Raw genomic sequence first — 18,128 nt, forward strand, 5'->3', positions numbered from 1 at the left:
GCTATATGAGAATTCTCTAAACTGGGGAAAAGCATCATCCCACCGTTCCTCCACTTTAACTCTTCGTGGGTCGCGCGAGATAAATTACGTCGGTGGTCGCCCACAGTGCCTGGGACCGGGTTCTTAAAATATGTTAAAATAAACATATTTTATCTAATAATTCAATTATTACAATTAAACTTATTTTGCAAGCAATTGAGCTTCTATAAAATTTTGAAATGTACATTTTAGTTAACCAATTAAATACACAGAACAAAATAACTATTAATCCATATGTTCAAAATTTCAATGTTACATGTCCGAACATAAAATTGGATTTTTTTTTAGTGTCAACGATATGCACAGGAAAGCTAATCGGGTCTGGATCTACAGTTCAAAGTGAGTAAAACCACTATGTTCCTCCACCGGGTATCGAACCCGAAACCTTCCTGTTACAATGCGATGACGTTACCACTGCGCCATAAGGGAGGCGATTAAAGCATTTAGTTTCCTTTGCAAATAAAGTAATTGGTGATTGAAAATATTTATCATTGCAAAGTTGCGCTGATGGGTCTCAATGATCATCTGAATCAAACGGTCCATGTGTTGAGTCACTTTCCCTCGAAATTTTCAGAAAAAGCTGTTTTATCCGTTCTCTTCCCTTTATGTACATCTTATTACAACAGTTGTTCAGTTATTGCACAAACATCACTGTTCAATAGAAATCACAACACAAATAAACAAAAAAGACACGGCAAACAATATTTTCAGAAAAAATTAACTAGGTACACCGATGGTTGCTCACGGACTCAGAGACAGGGTTTTCAACGAAACCCTCTGTTTCTCGGGATATGCTACAACGTGCACTTTGCAGTAGTTAAGATCGGTTGACATAGTATTGTCAGACAGTCGACGGGAAGCAGTGTGAGCACTTGCTTTGAGGCATTCTGTAAGTCAATCTCATGTTTTATTGTCCATGCTCTCTGTTTACTTGCAGTGTACACAGGAATTCGAAAGAAACGCCTCCCTTACGGTTAATCAACCCGGAATTTTATATCGTCTAGTTTCGCCTGGTAGAGTAGTTCCCGAGAAGAGTAGTGTTTCCAAACCTACAACTGTAGTGTTTCCAACCCCGTATTGGTTGGTTGGTTGTTGATTTGGTGTTTTAAGTCCACAATGCACAGTATGACTAATCGGGACTGGACCTACAGTTTAAAGTGGGATCCGACCCCCTTTGTGCCTCCACCGGGACCCCTTGATTACAAGGCGACGACGATACCATTGCGCCATCCAAGCCTGTATTGCTTCGTAGAAGACGAAACCTTCACGTAAAATTCTTCATTCGTGAGTTACATTTGGTTTACAGACTCACATTACAGGACACTCTTTTCCTGTATTGCATGTTTTCTGGAGCATTTATTTTTCCTTCTGTGGAGAAAATTCTGTTATTATTTTACATCTTATTTTTCGCAGCTTCTCTACCATTTATTGGCTAATCGAAACAATGAGGATGAATGATGACTCGATGAAATTGATAAGAGGACAGTCATAAAGAAACCATGGGGGCTAGATTCATATTATTATTATTACTAGTACTATCTTTCTTTTTTTACTTTACTTTTGGCTAATCGCAACGATGAGGATTAGTGTATGATAAAATGCATGAAGGAACACTCATAAACAATCATACCCAGACCGGGACTCCAACCCGGGAATTTCGGCAGCGAGATCAAAAGCCGACGGCTTACCACGCTCGGGCACAGCGGCGGCCAATTATTATTAGTGATATTGTCTTAAGTAGTGTATTTTTCCACCATATTCTTTCATACAATCATGAAACGGATGAAAATTAAAATGTTAAAATACCTGCCTACGGTTTTTTTCCTTCCTTTTTTGCAATATGAACACCTACTGCACGAAGCCAAATTGTGGGAATACGAAACAGAACCAAGTTAACATATCTTGACCGTGGAAAGTGTTAATACAAAATCTAGAAAAGATCCATTTAACAGTTGCCTGATTGCTTTTCCATTTGTTGCATGGGAAGAATTGTCTGAAATGTGTGTGTAGTGGCAGGCAAAGGAGAATACAAAGATCGAATAGAGAGGCAACACTGTCACTGTTCTGCACTGCACAGACAACGCGTCTCGTCGAGTGGGCGGGGCACTGTGGGTGCGAGCGAGCTGCTGTTGCTTCTGCAAAGAAGAACACTCACAGACAACTGAATGACGCTCCGCTTAAAACCTAGTCAATCGAGAAAGGATTTGTTGAGGAAGTGAATTGAAATATAAACGCCAGAATTTGGTCTAAGCCACCTCCCTTCTCCCACCTTAAATACTCTTGGGCGACAGGCTACAAACTATACTAAAACTGAATTACATACAATATTTTAAGACTCAAAGTGACGTGACCTAGAACGTAGTGAAAAATCACTGGTGCAAAATTCAACGTAATGATGATAAAATGAAGGTAGGAAAATGGATGTGCTAGAAAGTTTTACATACATACACACAGTTAGCTCCGTGTAGAAGATATTTCTTCACATTTTTCTCACCTTGGCTTCCTTGAATTCACGAAACTGTAAAGCCATGAACTCATTAACACCCTATAATCACGGAGTTCCAGGTTCGATTCCTGGTGGAGACACAACTGCCTAGTGGTTCGGATCCAACTTTCAACTGTAGGTCCCACTTCGGGTAGTCTTTTTGAGCATGAAATGGAATTAAAACAAAATTGGAACACGGCAACCCTTCACAACACACGCGCAGAGGCCGTTGAACTTAATGACTGACAACTATTATATACATCGAACTTTCAGCGAAGCTAGAATAAGGTCTATTTGCCATGCCAAATAGTGTGAATTTTCAGTCTCGTGGTGCCTTGTATACGAAGTGCACGCAAGTTATCTAAAAAAAAAAAAATCAAATGTGAGGGTGAGTCGAGCTATGTTTCATTCAATAAGACTCTTAACTTCAAACATATTTTGCTCTATAGCTGTCGATTTGGAATGGGCATCTAAGATTGGTTGCTTAGCGGACCGGATTTGGAAAAAATCACGGACTATCATAGTTCCAATCACAATACAGACATAGAAAAAAATATTCGCATGAAGATGAGAGAAGAGGTGATCTCTTGAAATGTCTCGAAATATATATATAGAATATATAGTCAATCAAAAAGAAAAACAATGGATAATGTCCAATTAAGTAGAAACGCTGTTTGAACCGGTGTTCATTCACAGAGCAGAATGGTTATTTTGACAAAATCCTGTTTCCCTGCTGGCTGCTTCGGGGAGAAGGGCTTTGTAACGTTGCCGCTTCTTGCCCAAGCGGTAGACCTAATTCGTTGTTTGGCCACGAGTTCCTTCGTAGGTAAACGCGGCTACAGAGGATCACTGCCATAAAGGTGGTTCCCGCGCCGGCTGAAAGAGCTACAGGAATTTAAAGAACCATTGTCACTAACTTCAGACAAACATCTAATAATTTCCTTAGCTTTCGAAGCTGATCCGAAGGGACAACAAATACCAAAAAATACGACATTAATTAAATGATCGGTTGATCGTCCTTCTGTTGATGGATGGCAATCCATATTAACAAAAATAATCGTAAGCTTATCATTAAAGAGTCAACAATCAAAGCTAATACGCATCTATTGATCAGAAATTACTAGAGTGTTAAAGTTGTTTTTGTATCTTTGTTATGTTAAGTCGCTCTTCTGCCACTTTCGGCTAATGAGGATGAGTGACGATTAGATTAAATTGATACCATGATAGCAATACTGAAGCCGTGGCTCGAACCCGGAAATTTCGTGGCATCGGAAGTGGACCATTTATCACGCTTGGCCACCAAAGAGAACCGGCTCTGCGGCCAAGCGCGGTTAGTGATGGACTAACGATCCAGACACCGAATGTTCCGGGTTCGAGTCCCGCCCGGACCTTTGTCAATTTCTTAATCTTCAGAAATCCCTTCGCAATCTAAGACATAACACTTTATCAAAACTTCATTTCCCTCCCCTCCACCTCAAATTTCATACTCAATCTTCCCAACAAAATTTCCATGCCAATTTTAGACATCCAGTTGATATTGCTCCCTCCAGAAAAGCAATCTAAGACGTAATAGTAATACACAAGAGTTGGGATTCCCTGCCCCCCCAAAATAATTATCAATCCTGAAAATACCACTAACCTCATCAATCGCCCACCATAATTTCCCCATCAATCTAAGGCCTAATATGTAAGAGTTGGATATCGCCCCCCTCCCCCATCAATATTACTTATTACCCGTAACAATTCCCCTGACAATCTACAAATTACTATTTGTATAACAGCAATGGCTAATTGATAACGTAATTGAACTTGTGCTCTGTTTACTCAGTCAAACTTCCATCACAGTCTGCGCCATAATGCCCCTCCCCCTGGGCACCACTGATTTAGAACTGTGACAACGTGAGAGGTGTAATGTAACTAATAGTTAAGTGTTAGGAATGGGTGCATGTGTGCTGCGCATTTGAATTTCATGTGAATCATATCTGTCAATAATGTGAATATTAATATGATAGAATATAATATAATGGTGCAGGTGTGTGAAAAAGTAACCATGAGCACCAAGGTATCAATAAGAAAGAATTGGAAAGATAAGTTGCATATGAAGATGTGTGTAATTAGTTTTGTTCTGGGATGTAGCAAAGAACATTGGTTAAACCGTGCGGGGTATCATGGTCAATACTGTGTCCACCCGCCTTTGGATTCAAGCACTGCATCTAGTCGAGGAGGCAAGGATTCCACGAGCAGATGTTTGGTCTTCTCCTTAAACTCTTCCAGATATCAAACACGTGAGCCAGTAGAGCTTCCATTGTTCTCAGCTGTCTAGGTTCCCACTCTCTCACCATCAACGCCCAAATGTTTTCTATTGGGAGATTTCGCTGGCCAATCTACTCTTGATATTCCTGGGTGCTGATTAGTGTTGCCCACGGGACGAGACGGGACAGGCTTTTAAAAATTCGAGACGAGACGAGATTGATCATGTGTCCCGAGACAAACGAATATTTTCGAGACGAGACAGCATTTCACAGCATTTCCACGAGACGAGACAGGCCAAAGTCTCGTCTCGTGGGCAACACTAGTGCTGATTAAACCAGATGGTGGTCGCTTTCGATGTATGGACGCTGCTGTTGTCTTGATCGAAAGTCACGTGCGGAATCTCATCTTCAAGGTGTCTCTCTCGCACGCTGGGAAGCATGTGGTTTTCCAGCACTGCGACGTATTCCTGCGAATTCATTCTCGAGGACACTTCCACCAATCCATCCCCACACCGCCATGGATATCCTGCCACTCCTAGCACGGGTAGAAATGTTCTCGGGGCCGTAGCGAGTGTTGTTGCGCCTCCAAACATAACCCTGACCATTTTCGTCAGACGAAAATACTTTCTCGTTGCTCAAAATTACGATCTGCCAAAATTCTTGAGGAGCTGGTAAATATTGTAAAGCAAAACTGATCCGTGCTTCGTGATGGAAATACATCATTGCTTCTTTCTTTGCCGCTCGACGGTGCCGAACTGTTGCAGCATGGCACTCCAGTTTCAACTCTTGGCGAATCTTCGTTGAAGCCATGAAGGGGTTGCCCTCGCTCATCTCAATGATGCCTGCATCTTCTTCCCTGGTTGTCTTCCTCGGCGGCCTTTGTTGGGTCGTGACTTCATTCCTTGGTCCCCTTCTTCCTCGTAACACCGAATGCAACGCCTGACGCATGAATCGTCCACACCAAGGGTCGTAGCAATCTGTAGTGCAGCAGATCCGTCGCACAAGAACATGCGGACTATCTTCTCTCTTGTGAATTCCGAAGTGTAAGGCATGATGAAATGATATCGTAAAGGAACATTCGGACCGAAGGGACATGCTGCATGTGGCACATGCCTCTTCAAAACACCTTATCATTGGTGCATGTAGAGTTTCACGCCCATTCCGGTGCAGAAAGTTTCATTTCATTGGTTCCGTCGCAAGTGACATGCTCAAGGCATAGATACGACTAAAACTGCTGCATGATCTCGAACGAAGCACCCACCCGGGCTCGAATTAAAGCCAAAGCGTGGTGGCAAAAGGCAACCGTGAAGTTACTGCATCTGAGATTTACGTCAAGCAGGGCTTGCGTGGTGTGTGCAAAGAAACTCACGCTTGCTTTAGGAAATAAGGATACTATTGAATCAATGCAATATAAAAGAGTATATACCATAAAATATACATTATTATTGATTCATGAATTCCCTGAAAAAGAATGCATTGTTTTCTCGCACATTTCTGCCTGTAATGAATATAAATGTATAATCTATTAAATTAAGCAGGTGCATGCAGATTTAAAAATATTGATAAGATGATTGAATTGAATTGTTGTTTTTTAAGTCCACTTTGTGTACAGAAAGGCTAATTGGGACTGGACCTACAGTTTATAGTGGGTTCCGAACCACTATGTTCCTCCACCGGGTATCCAACCCGGGACCCCTTGATTAAAAGGAGACGAATCTACGATTGAACCATCGGGGAGGCCCTAGTCCTCTTACGGAGATAATTCGTTCGGAGCAATAGAAATGCCCTATCAAAACAATTGGGGAATATTATTTTCAATGTGGATATTCTTCAGAAAATATGTTTCTAACAACAATTTACCTAAATACTGGGGACGTGGGTGAGAGATAGGGACGGAGTTGGAAGAGAGAGAGAGAAGGAAAGCACACAATTTTCTGTTCAGTGCGAACCTTTGGGATTGCTTTTTCCTAGCGCACCAAAAACACAATACGTATAACCAGTGGCGTCTCCTGACCCTGAACTTCAGGCGTTGGCAAAGAAGGAATGTTAACCCCTCCCCCTCTCATTTCTGTGAACCAATATTACAAATTTTCTCCGTACATTTTTGGTGTAAATTTATAAATATTTAGAAAAACATTAAATTACATAAATTATTTTAAATGAAGTAAATACTTCATTTAAAGTATTAATATATTTGAAGTGCAAGGAGAAGCAAGGACTGTTTAAACATGAAAATTAATGTTCAATACTTCGCCATACAATTAATTTTTAAAGCACGAGTTTGCAACCAGAGGGGTTGGTGGAACTCCTACCTATCACCCATAAAAAAACACCGTGGACATAAGAACGACCCGTTCATTGAAAACTCGCTAAAATGCACATTCCCGGTTTTTCCCCTTACCCTTCATTTATCCTTCCAAAAAGTAAAATTTGAAAAATCAACTGCTGATTACTTGAATTCCAGTCTATTATTCTTTCTTTAGAGAGAAATGCTCTGATCACCGCCTCATAAAATTTGGATTTATCCCCTTCTCGCAGCTTAGAAAGTAATTCTTTCTGGATGGAGATAAGACTTAAATTCGTCATCCGGTACTGAGTTTGAGCAGATCGGCAGAATGTGTGGATCCTCTTAAGTGATGAGAACGATATCTCGACGGATGACGTCGTGGAAGGAATTGTTGCGATCGACACTGCTAATTTATATATTTCTGTAAACTCACCCACTAGATTCGTGTCCAGTTGATAATTTAGAATCTCAATTGGTGTTTTCTCCGATCCTTCAGTGGAAGCATACCAAACAAAGTTCATTCTTCTGCAGTTTGGTTAAATTAAACGCTGCCATAAATTTCCTACAATTTATGTACGAGATGGTGAGGAAAGTTTTCTCTTTTATTCAAGTAGCCCCGTTTTGTGGGATTTAATAAATCAAAATATTGCAATTTTCACATGATGCGAATCTAATTGTTATCTGGTTGCTGATATTATCAATGATTTCAAAGTAAAGCCTCCGGCAGTGGTCTTTCTGTGATTCGTTGTTCAGTCGCCTCCTTTTCATTTCAACAACCTCTTCCTCTTCTATGCACCAGTTATAGAATTCCATAGTGTTTCCAAATTCTCCCTTTCCTTTTGCAGCTGTTATTGAAATTCAGTTATTTTATTACTGTAATACAAAATATCAACAATTTTAGCCTGCAATATACTGAATAATACGTCTGAAAAGGCAAGCAAGTTGGATGAAACCTTTTTTAAAAATATATTTTCGAAATCCTTAAGGAAGCTAGAAAATCCTCTTGGAGTCATTGCAGTCAAATGATCGAAGTCTCCACTTTCACTAACATGTTCAAAAAACATAAGCAGTGCTTCTCTCTTGTCATTGACTGTCCACACTAGCCTAGAGGTAAAATTTCATCTGGTAGGAGCTAATAACGGGAGCTTTCTGGACATGAAAGCAGAAAGTTGGTGTAACCTCTTTGGAGAATGAGATTTAAGTGATTTAGGACCACAAAATAACACCTTAAGCTCTTTGTTACATTCTAACGATTGTTGCAGCACCAAGTTCATTACATGAACATAACAATGCGTATAAAAAGCTTTCGGATAATTTTCCAAAAATTTACTTTAAAGGCCATTCAAATGACCACTCATTACAGAATACCCATCGTACGTCTGGGCAATTAATTTATCCCCACACTTATATTTATCCATTATTTCAGTCACGTGACTAAAAAGAGCTCCTGCAGTTTTATCAGCGCTCATGTCATGAAATCCAAGAAATCTTTCAATAATTTTTTTTTCTGTGAGGCCGAGAAAAAACGTAACACTGTTGACACCTGAGATATTTTGCTAATGTCTGGTGTTTCATCGACCATGATAGGCACAAAGTCTGTGTTGTGAATTTCATTGTAGATTTCATCTCTCAGAACATCCGAAACTGAATTTATTAAATCATTTTGAATGCCTGCCGAAGTACCGCGAAAAACTGTAGAATTTAATAAATGTTCTTTTAATGAGGGATCAAACTCGGCACTTGCAATAAGGAATTCCATGTAATTGCCCTTATTTAGAGATGCTGCATTTTCCTCATGGCCTCGGAATGACAGTTCTTGCTTTGCTAAATAGCAGATGGCGTTAATCAACCTCTTTAATATTTCCCTGTTCTCTTTTACTTTTTCATTGTGTAGCTCTATTTCAGCTTTTCGTTGAGTATCCAAAAGAACGTCAATTCTAGTAGGGGTGGCAACAAAACTACTAAATTTAAAGAAACTTTATTATAAAGATGCAATTCAGACTCGCTGTGCTTTCTCACTGCAGTATTGAGATGGTTCAAATCCGCATACCCTTGATAATTCCCAACACCTTTTTTAGTCTAGAATAATAAACATGTCCAACAGTAAAATTTACTCACCACATCACACCCGCAAAGCCAGTCTGAAATTTCATAGAGTTCTTTACGAAAATGTCTCTCAAAACCTTTTCCAGCACAACTTTTTCCTATAACACATGTTGACATCGTGAGATTCGAACATGGTCGACTATTGTCAATCACTTGTTTCTTCTCTGAATACGAAAGCCAAGAAAATAAATTATTTAAATACTTTTGCACAACACTTTCACTATTCTCCATCTTAAAATAATCACATCACTTTACATCACACGTTTAAAAAATAATGCACAACAATCACGAGCAAAAAAACGCGGAATGCGGGGCGAATGAAAGCCAAACCGTTGGGAACAAATACAACGCCTTGAGAAAGTAACCATGCTGGTGGGTGGCAGGGTGCGCATGCGCGGTTATCCTATGTTTTGGCAGTGGTAAGACGTTGGATTTCCTCGCAACGCCCTGCCCGTCACGGACCGATCTGCTTGCCTGACAACCACTGCGCGCTGCGCCGCGTTCGAAAACTGCCGGGCGCTCGTGACTGACAATTGAAGAAAAACGCTCAAAATCGTAATTTATAAAAGTACAGATACTATCTTCTTTATTTCATTTTCCTTTGGCCGTTGACATACGACTTACACACCCAGAGAAATCGCCACTGCGTATAACCCAAATACAACCCAAACCTTCAGTGGCGAAATTGTGAGTCAATCACTCAACTGGAATAAAAAGTACGGATTTAAATCTAGCAGGCCAGAAGATAGTTATTGCGCTACCATGTGCTAATACAAAAAAATCCACTTTTCCCGCGAGAATTGTCATGCCTGAGTGACATGTAGTTTACGTTAGTTGCGAGAGTTGCTTCAATTCCATTGCCGGCCAAGAATAATGATAGCGCTGAAAGCATAAAATACGGAAATGTGCATGTTTGGCGGGCTATGAGAAAAGTAGATCCTTGTGTTTTCTTTTCGAAATTTGCTCATTTTATGTCAACTTTCACATACAGCCAATGGCGACAGAGGATGAATGATGCTTCAGGGAAATTTATGAAGATTGAAGAAACAACGAAAAAGAAAAACTCATAATTATCAGAGGCTAGGACCCAAGAACCCTGGCTACGCAGCATGTTATGATATTTAAGTATATCACGGATTGCTGCTAAATCCATTCCTAGATATTTGTGATGAATGAACCCCCTCCCCCGCTACGAGAAAAAGAAAGACTATGAAAGACTATAGGATGTGAAACATTCACAATGTAATTGCATTACTTTACATCGCTCTTGGCTGTATTCCAAATGTAGTAAGAGTAGTAGTTTTTTTTGTTGGTTTTTTTGCCAAGGTATAAGTGTATTTCAGCGCAAGGGCTACCTATTTCATCATTTATAAAGAGTTAACTTCGTCGTTACACTAGCACCAGGCACAAATGCGTCAATTTCTATTTCAGTCATTTTACATCACTCTCCTGCCTCTTGAGTTAATCGCGATAATACGGATGAATTATCAATTTATAAAATTGTGACGGGACAAACTCAGTGATACATTCATGCCTGACCAGAGTTCGAATCTGGAACATATGACCTCGCTTCGCCAAAAAGGCTGGCAGAAATGTATCGGAAAAGTATAGGACCACCAAGAACCGGTTTCACCCAGCACAGACGATGAAATCATTTACAGCGACTCGCTGTGGCGGTGTTGCTCGTCACCCCCTCCCCTCGCTCGCCTTCTCAGCACCCCATCTGCTGATTCGTTTCAGGCATATTCCGTCTGGAAAGTTTCTGTCACCCCTCCGCCTCCCCCCTTCCAACCATGGTTAATAAATGAGACCCTTGCACTTTCAAAACCCTTATCGTAAGAAAAAGCTGGCATCAATTTTACACCACCATACAATAAGGTTTACACGGGAAACATTTCCTAACATATTTTCTTGATTCGGACTAAGGGCAAATTAAAAATAGTCAAAGGAATTATACACAAGAGAATTAAATTACTGAAAATATGGAAAAGCGCGATACCGAAATCTGTAATGAGTGCGAATGGAAAATCGAGATAAAAAAGTATGAAAATATTCGAATAACTAGATTAAGAGAGAAAGTTATCACGGCTCGAACAATGCAAATGAAAAAAAAAAAACGGGAATACGAATTGAAATATATGACAATCTGAAGTAGGCTGAAGGAAGCAAATTTTAATAAACGTGGAAAGAAAACATAATCAATGGAGCGCTGGTTCGATTCGCGACGGAAGCTCATATTTGTTGTTCGAATCCCACTCTACACTGTTTGTCCAGATGCATTTACACTTAAAACAAACTTCGTGGAACTTTTTCCAAATCAGATGTCGCCAAAAATTTAAAAACAAAAATAATAACTGTGAAAGAAAAATGCCGAAAGCTTTATTGCAAAATGAAAAAAAAATCTTCACATATTCGTTCGGAAGTGGTAAAAGAATAATGAAAAACTCAAGCATAAATGTTAATAACACTTGTTATTGTTACCAGAGACATTCTCAAAATAAACTTCTTGTCCGTTGAAATCAAATCAAGAGGAAAGCAAGATCTCCACACGGTCGCTTGAATCTCTGGCTAGATTCAAGAGTTGGAAACACTACGCTTCTCACGAGCTGCTCTTCCTGGCGAAACTAGACGATATAAAATTACGGGTTGCATAACCGTAAGGGGGGGGCGTTTCATTCGATTTCGAGTGTACAGTTACCCACAAGAATACAGTAAACAATTCTTTCAGACAAATCTCATTTTTTGCAGTCTAACGTAGCACACCCTATCTCTTGCACGAATGGCGATAGGTCCAAAATGAGTTCGGATTGTCATTTGTGGGACGATTCTAGCCTAAATTGATGTGTCATACATACTCCTTTCCATTTGAAAATATTGTGTGATATCCAATATGGCGGAATCCAAGATGACTGCTATGATATCCACACCCCCATTCAATGCAGTTTCCGTACCAATACCCACTTGCAACATGTGATTTTCCTCCGTCCACGAGTCTAGTTATTACTGGTCTGTCCCGATACTTTTGACTAACCCTGTATATAAACCTCTATCCCTGAAATTCAGATAGTAAAATTTCCGTATCGAGATTTTAGATTTGTCGGAATCTAGATATTTTTTGGCAATCCTTAGTGTGAAGGCAAGATTGCTAGGAAAAATGTTCTGAGTAAGTGTGTCTGTCAGATCAAGAATAAGAATCTTGATTACTCCTATGATCCGTCTGTTCAATACAGACACGTATCTAGAAATATGTTTCGGGCGATTCCGAACCAAGTGTCTCAGGAATAATAATAATAATAATAATAATAATAATAATAATAATAATAATAATAATAATAATAATGTTTTCATTAAAATAATTATATTAAATCAAATTTATACTAATTACAATACATAAATTAATATTATATTATTATTATACGAATAGATAAAAAGACTGTATAAGAATAGAGATATAACAGCGCATATTCATTACGTAGCTTACCTGTAGTTAAGATAGGAATAATTTACATAAATGCAAGTGCCCTGGAAATGAAATTAATGTCAAATAGATGAAGAATTGAATATTTATCGGATAACGAAAATGATGTTACATTTAGTTGGAGAAAGTAAGTTTCTGATTAATATTTTATGCATCTTATTTTAAGTAATAATGTACATAAATTTTCCTTTTAATGTAATTCAATGCCGTATGATCCCAATATAATCTTTGCCTTCTAAAGTGTTCAAAGGGAATTAATAACCATCGATTATGCAACAAATGCTAATATTTTAATTGCTTAATTTTCGTACTTAATAAGTATTTCGGGTGGGTAGGGGGTCCGGACCTCCTAAATACGTCCTTCCTATCCTTCAAAGTCGTATGATCCCAATATTGTCTTCCAGTAAGTTCAGAGGATATTATACAACAAAGGCTAAACGAGTATATTTTCATTATTTAATTTTCGCACTTAATTAGTCTTTCGGGTGGGGAGGGGGGTCCGGACACCCTAAATACGTTCTTCCTGCTCTGATTAAAGTAAGTTTCTGATTAATATTTTATGCATATTGAGTAGTAGTGTATACAAATCTTCTTTGTAATGTCCTTCAAAGCCGTGTGATCCCAATATAATCCATGGCTTCCAATAAGTTCAGAGGAAATTATACAACAAAGGCTAAACGAATACATTTTTCATTATCTAATTTTAGTACTTGATATATCTTTCGAGAGGGGTCCGAACCCCCTGGACCCCTCTAAATACGTGCTTAGTTCAATACAAGACGAAAAATATCGTAAATACAAAACAACAGAAAGTACTTCATGTTTTGTAAAGGAAGAACATTATTTTTTTCCGAATTCTATATTTGAACCGCAGGATCCAAAAAGTAAAAGGAAAAATACCATGAAGCAAAAACAATGGATCCAGTGCTGCTCTTTTTCCAATTCTTTCCAGCACTAACAGTGAATAAATTTGTGATTTTGCTTACTTATAATTTTTTCTATGCACCATCACATTCATGTATTATGTGTAAGTTGTGTTGCGATACTCTTCAATATGTGTTTTTCTCTTAAAAACAAGAGCGTTGAATGCTTTACAGTGTAGGAAATAGCAGACACTCGAAGGCTCATCCTGATGACGTCACAGAGACCCTGCCGGGGCTGTAAACATGGGGACTGAATAGAAGGCGAGTTATGACCAGACCTTCAAGATCGGGGGAAAGTAGCAATCTACGCACCTTGCCTCTCACTAGGGCCTGTTGCTCCTCCCACCCTCGACTTAGGAAACACTGAAGACTCAGCGTTTACGATACATTTAAATATTTTAATATCATCTGCAAAGATTAACTTTTCAAATTGAGCAAGTGTGAAATCTTTACTGAAGATTAAAAACTATAAGGGCTCACGTGTTTCAGAAACAATGGAGAGGTTAAAAAAAAATATTGCCAGTAACGTACTGAACTTACGTTAATGAAACCAGTCCAGAATTATCGAGAAACGCAAACAGTTTTTTTTACACCTACAAATGTTCAATATGTGCACGATGGGTGACACGGCACACATCGACACGATAGTCTAGTTCTTGCCACACTCGCTTCTTCATGGGCCTGTCGATGATACGTACCCTTAGGTAGGAATGTGAACCCTCCGCTTCACAAAACATACAGGCACAAAGTGTTTGCTTTCCTCGTTCATTCTGGATTAGTTTAATTAACGAGAGCTCAAAAGTTTACTTGAAATAAATAAATGTAACCACTCCATTATTTCTGAAGTACCTGCTATTATCATGGCTGCTCCAGATCGTGCATTGTAGTCAGATGATCTGCAGCCTTGGTATATCTATCTCTGTGTCTTTGTATACACCCACACACCTACACACATACACGGACACACACACTGCCACAAGTGCAAAATCACACGTCTTTCAAAATCAGTATTTAGAAATAGAAATATACTTTTTTGGGGAGAAAGAGGAAGAGGATGAAGAAAAGTGCATCGTAATTTGCAGGAAGTGTCAAAACGCGTCTAAGTATTTGAAAAGCTGGAGCTTGCAAACTTCGTTGATGCCATAAGCGCTGGCCGATGTGATTAAAAGTTGATCGTTAATTGTGTCCTTGCAGATCTATTTTCCCTGCAAGTTGAAAACAAGTTTCCTGCAAATCTCTACAAGTTATATGCAATTAACGAACTAAGTAAGGAGCAAATTATGCCAGAGGGAACATCTCGGTATTCCGAAGGAGACACAGCAGACATGATTTATTAAAATTTGTGGAAATGGGGAGAAAAAGTTAAGGAATACGATACTGTAACTTTTAATGTTTCTCTCGGTCAAATGGTTTCCAATATTCACTATAGTTAAGGTTAATATTCTTCTCCGTTGTATGTGCATCATAATAATAAGTATTCCAAAAAATATTTTAAAAATACTAAACTATTTTACTTACGATTAGTTAGTATGTAAAATTTTCAAACGACGTTTCAGGAATCAACTGTTCCCTTCATCAGGTTCCTTCTTGACTAGCGAGACCATGTCATAGCCACGTCAAATTGAATTAAAAACAAGGATATAGGATATAAGAATAACTATGGTACAAAAGGAATCTTAAAAACTTGCCCAACCCTGTTATAACCTCCATACCCACTATTACCCTTAGGTGAAACCACAAAAGTTAAAAAGACATTCTAAAAAGAACATTACGACTTGAAAAGTTAAAAATTCTGCGAAAAGGCAGTCGGGAACCCTCACTGGCGAAAGTGAATGGGCGTACGTCTTTTAACTTTTCAAGTCGTAACGTTCTTTTAAGAATGTCTTTTTAACTTTTGTGGTTTCACCTAAGGGTAATAGTGGGTATGGAGGTTTTAACAGGATTGGGCAGGCTTTTAAGATTACTTTTGTACCATAGTTATTCTTATATCCTATATCCTTGTGTTTAATTCAATTTGACGTGGCAATGACGTGGTCTCGCTAGTCAACAAGGAACCTGATGAAGGGAACAGTTTATTCCTGAAACGTCGTTTGAAAATTTTACATACCCACTAATCGTAAGTAAAATAGTTTAGTATTTTTTAAACATTTTGTCTTTAGATATTTTTTGGAATACTTATTATTCTGTAATTGTGATTAATTCGCACTAACACAAGATAGTATATGTGCATGATATTGGCCTATAGCCTATTTATCTTAAGAGACTGATTTAATTTAAATGCAAACAGCAATTTACTTTACTTCTTTTTTTTTCAATTATAATATTATAATCCTTTATAATTGTGTTTTGGACAGAGATAATAAGATATGAATACAAGTACGAGGGGAAGTCAAAAGTTATCCGCACTTTCACCATAACTTTCTGTAGGTTAGCCACACTGCCTTCAGCGCTCGCGTGCTAAAATGGTGGAACTCTTGTGGTTACGTGGCCGAGGTTTCATATTAATCGCTCCATTTTTCTTTCTTGTGTAACAGAGTAAACATGATCGTGCACCAAGGGAAAACAGAGATCAGTGATCAAATTTCTCTGATCTGAAGGGATATCAAAGGCTCAAATTGATTGCATGCTTTCAGCATAATATACGGGGACAGTACTCTACCGCGTAGAAGTGTGTATGCGTGGATCGAGTGGTTTAAAAACGATCAAAGAAGCGAGAAACACGAAGCGGGAGCATTACTCTCCAACACGAAATGAAAAATTCAACTTCAAGATATGATTTTAAGTAACGGACGGGTCACAGGGCGGCAGTCGATGAGGTGACATGATCTCTGCAAATTAGTCATTAGTAGGGAGACAAATTTATGTTAAATAAAAACTGAGGAGAGCGGTAAATAAAATGTTAGATCAGCGGTATATACCAGCGGTGAAAAAAAATTAAATTGGCACACACTTTTTCATCATGAGAGGAAACAACATACAAAAGAGCTATAAATTGATAAACTACTTCATTTTTATATACTGTACACATACACAAGTACTTAGCTGTCTAACCAAAAAGAAAACATCAACACAAAATCACTTCATTTCTAAATTGCATATCTCAAGTGATTTATTCATTGTATGTATTTAAAGGATATCCTTGCTGTTCAACAAATAAAATAATCACTACTGCACATACACAAACACATCTTGAAAATCACATAGATGACAAACAAAATTCATTCATGACTGAACACAAATGACAGCATTGTTTCCCTTTGATGTGCGGGAACAGACTAATCTTATCGCTGCTACAGCTAGCAAGTTCAATGAAACTGTAAGTTGAGTAGACATTCGGGGGAAGAAAGGAATGCAGCTTGACAGGGAGCGAAGTTTTCGAACTGAGATTATGTGCATGGGAAATCCCAATTTGCAGCGTCTTCCTGATGTGATCGAAGATAAAACGTTCTTCACCTGCAAGTGGTAGGAAACGTTAGGCAAACGTTTCTTTACAAATCGACAGTTTGCGCGCACAACCTCGATTGCCGGTTTTTGCGTGTTTTCTACTTATTTTGATGATATTTCACGATTATTTCGCGAAAAAGCGTTCATTTCGTGAAAAGCACACATTTCGCATTACTTCGCGAATAAAACTCATGCATATTTCATCATTGGGGGTGTAGTTACGTGCAGAATGTTCACAATTGCATCTTTTTTCCACATTTCGCGATTTCGCGCATCGCGAAAATTCAATGTCCCTAGTCATTAGTATGGCGTGCCCGAGAGAGAGGTGGGGCATTATAACGTCCCCCCTTGGCCCAGTATTCCCAAAAAGAACGTCAAAGCAGGATAAGATGTCTAAATGAGGATTGAGTACTAAAGAGCCACAAAGAAATGCAAATGACACTCTCCCCTTTTGAAAATTCTGATCAAGCCATTGTTGATCATGGTTCTGTGTGCGAAATCATCCACGATAAGCTTCAGATCACTGATCTCTGTTTTCCATTGGTACACACTACCAGCATGGCCATGTTCACTCTGTTTCAAAAGGAAGAAAAATGAACGATTAAGATGAAACCTCGACCATGTAACCACTTTCAACACGCGAGCGCTGGTGGCAGTGTGGCCAAGCTAAAGAAAGTTATGGTGAAAGTGCGGATAATTTCCCTAGTATCATGATGAAACTGTGAAAATTATCTTTAAAACACGCGACACTGACATACTTCTTTTGCAGGAGGCAGAATGCCTGACTCTGGAGGCAAACATCCGGTGGGCAGAGGCGTTTGTCCTCATGTACTCTGTGACAGACAAGTGCTCCTTCGACGAGTGCAACAGACTCAAGTTCCTCATCAACTACAACAAGCGGAGGAAGCGACTAGGAGCTAACACCTCCAAGGTAAGTTGCTGTTCTGTAGTCTCCATGTTAATTTACAGGTGTATGTGGTACTTTTAAACTAACGTAAGTAAGGTATATGAACCCAATATGGCCTACCTAAAGTTTACGATTGTTTTTAATGGTGTGTAAAGTCAGAAAGGTAAAACTAATGTCAACATTCAAAGTTGCCACCTACATTTCTCA

The 18,128-nt window shown here is 38.9% G+C and overlaps 1 protein-coding gene across 1 annotated transcript in view; it reads left to right on the forward strand.

Moving 5' to 3' along the window:
* Nucleotides 1-18,128, forward strand: part of LOC145989488 (ras-related and estrogen-regulated growth inhibitor-like) — a 243,262-nt gene that overhangs the window by 53,608 nt on the left and 171,526 nt on the right. Inside the window, exon 3 of the mRNA XM_083124837.1 lies at nt 17,784-17,945. Coding sequence (XP_082980963.1) covers nt 17,784-17,945 — 162 coding nt within the window. The remainder of the gene's footprint in view (nt 1-17,783; nt 17,946-18,128) is intronic.

This window comes from Lepisma saccharinum, chromosome 6, assembly GCF_977018435.1.
Source record: "Lepisma saccharinum chromosome 6, izLepSacc3.1, whole genome shotgun sequence".
NCBI lineage: Eukaryota > Metazoa > Arthropoda > Insecta > Zygentoma > Lepismatidae > Lepisma > Lepisma saccharinum.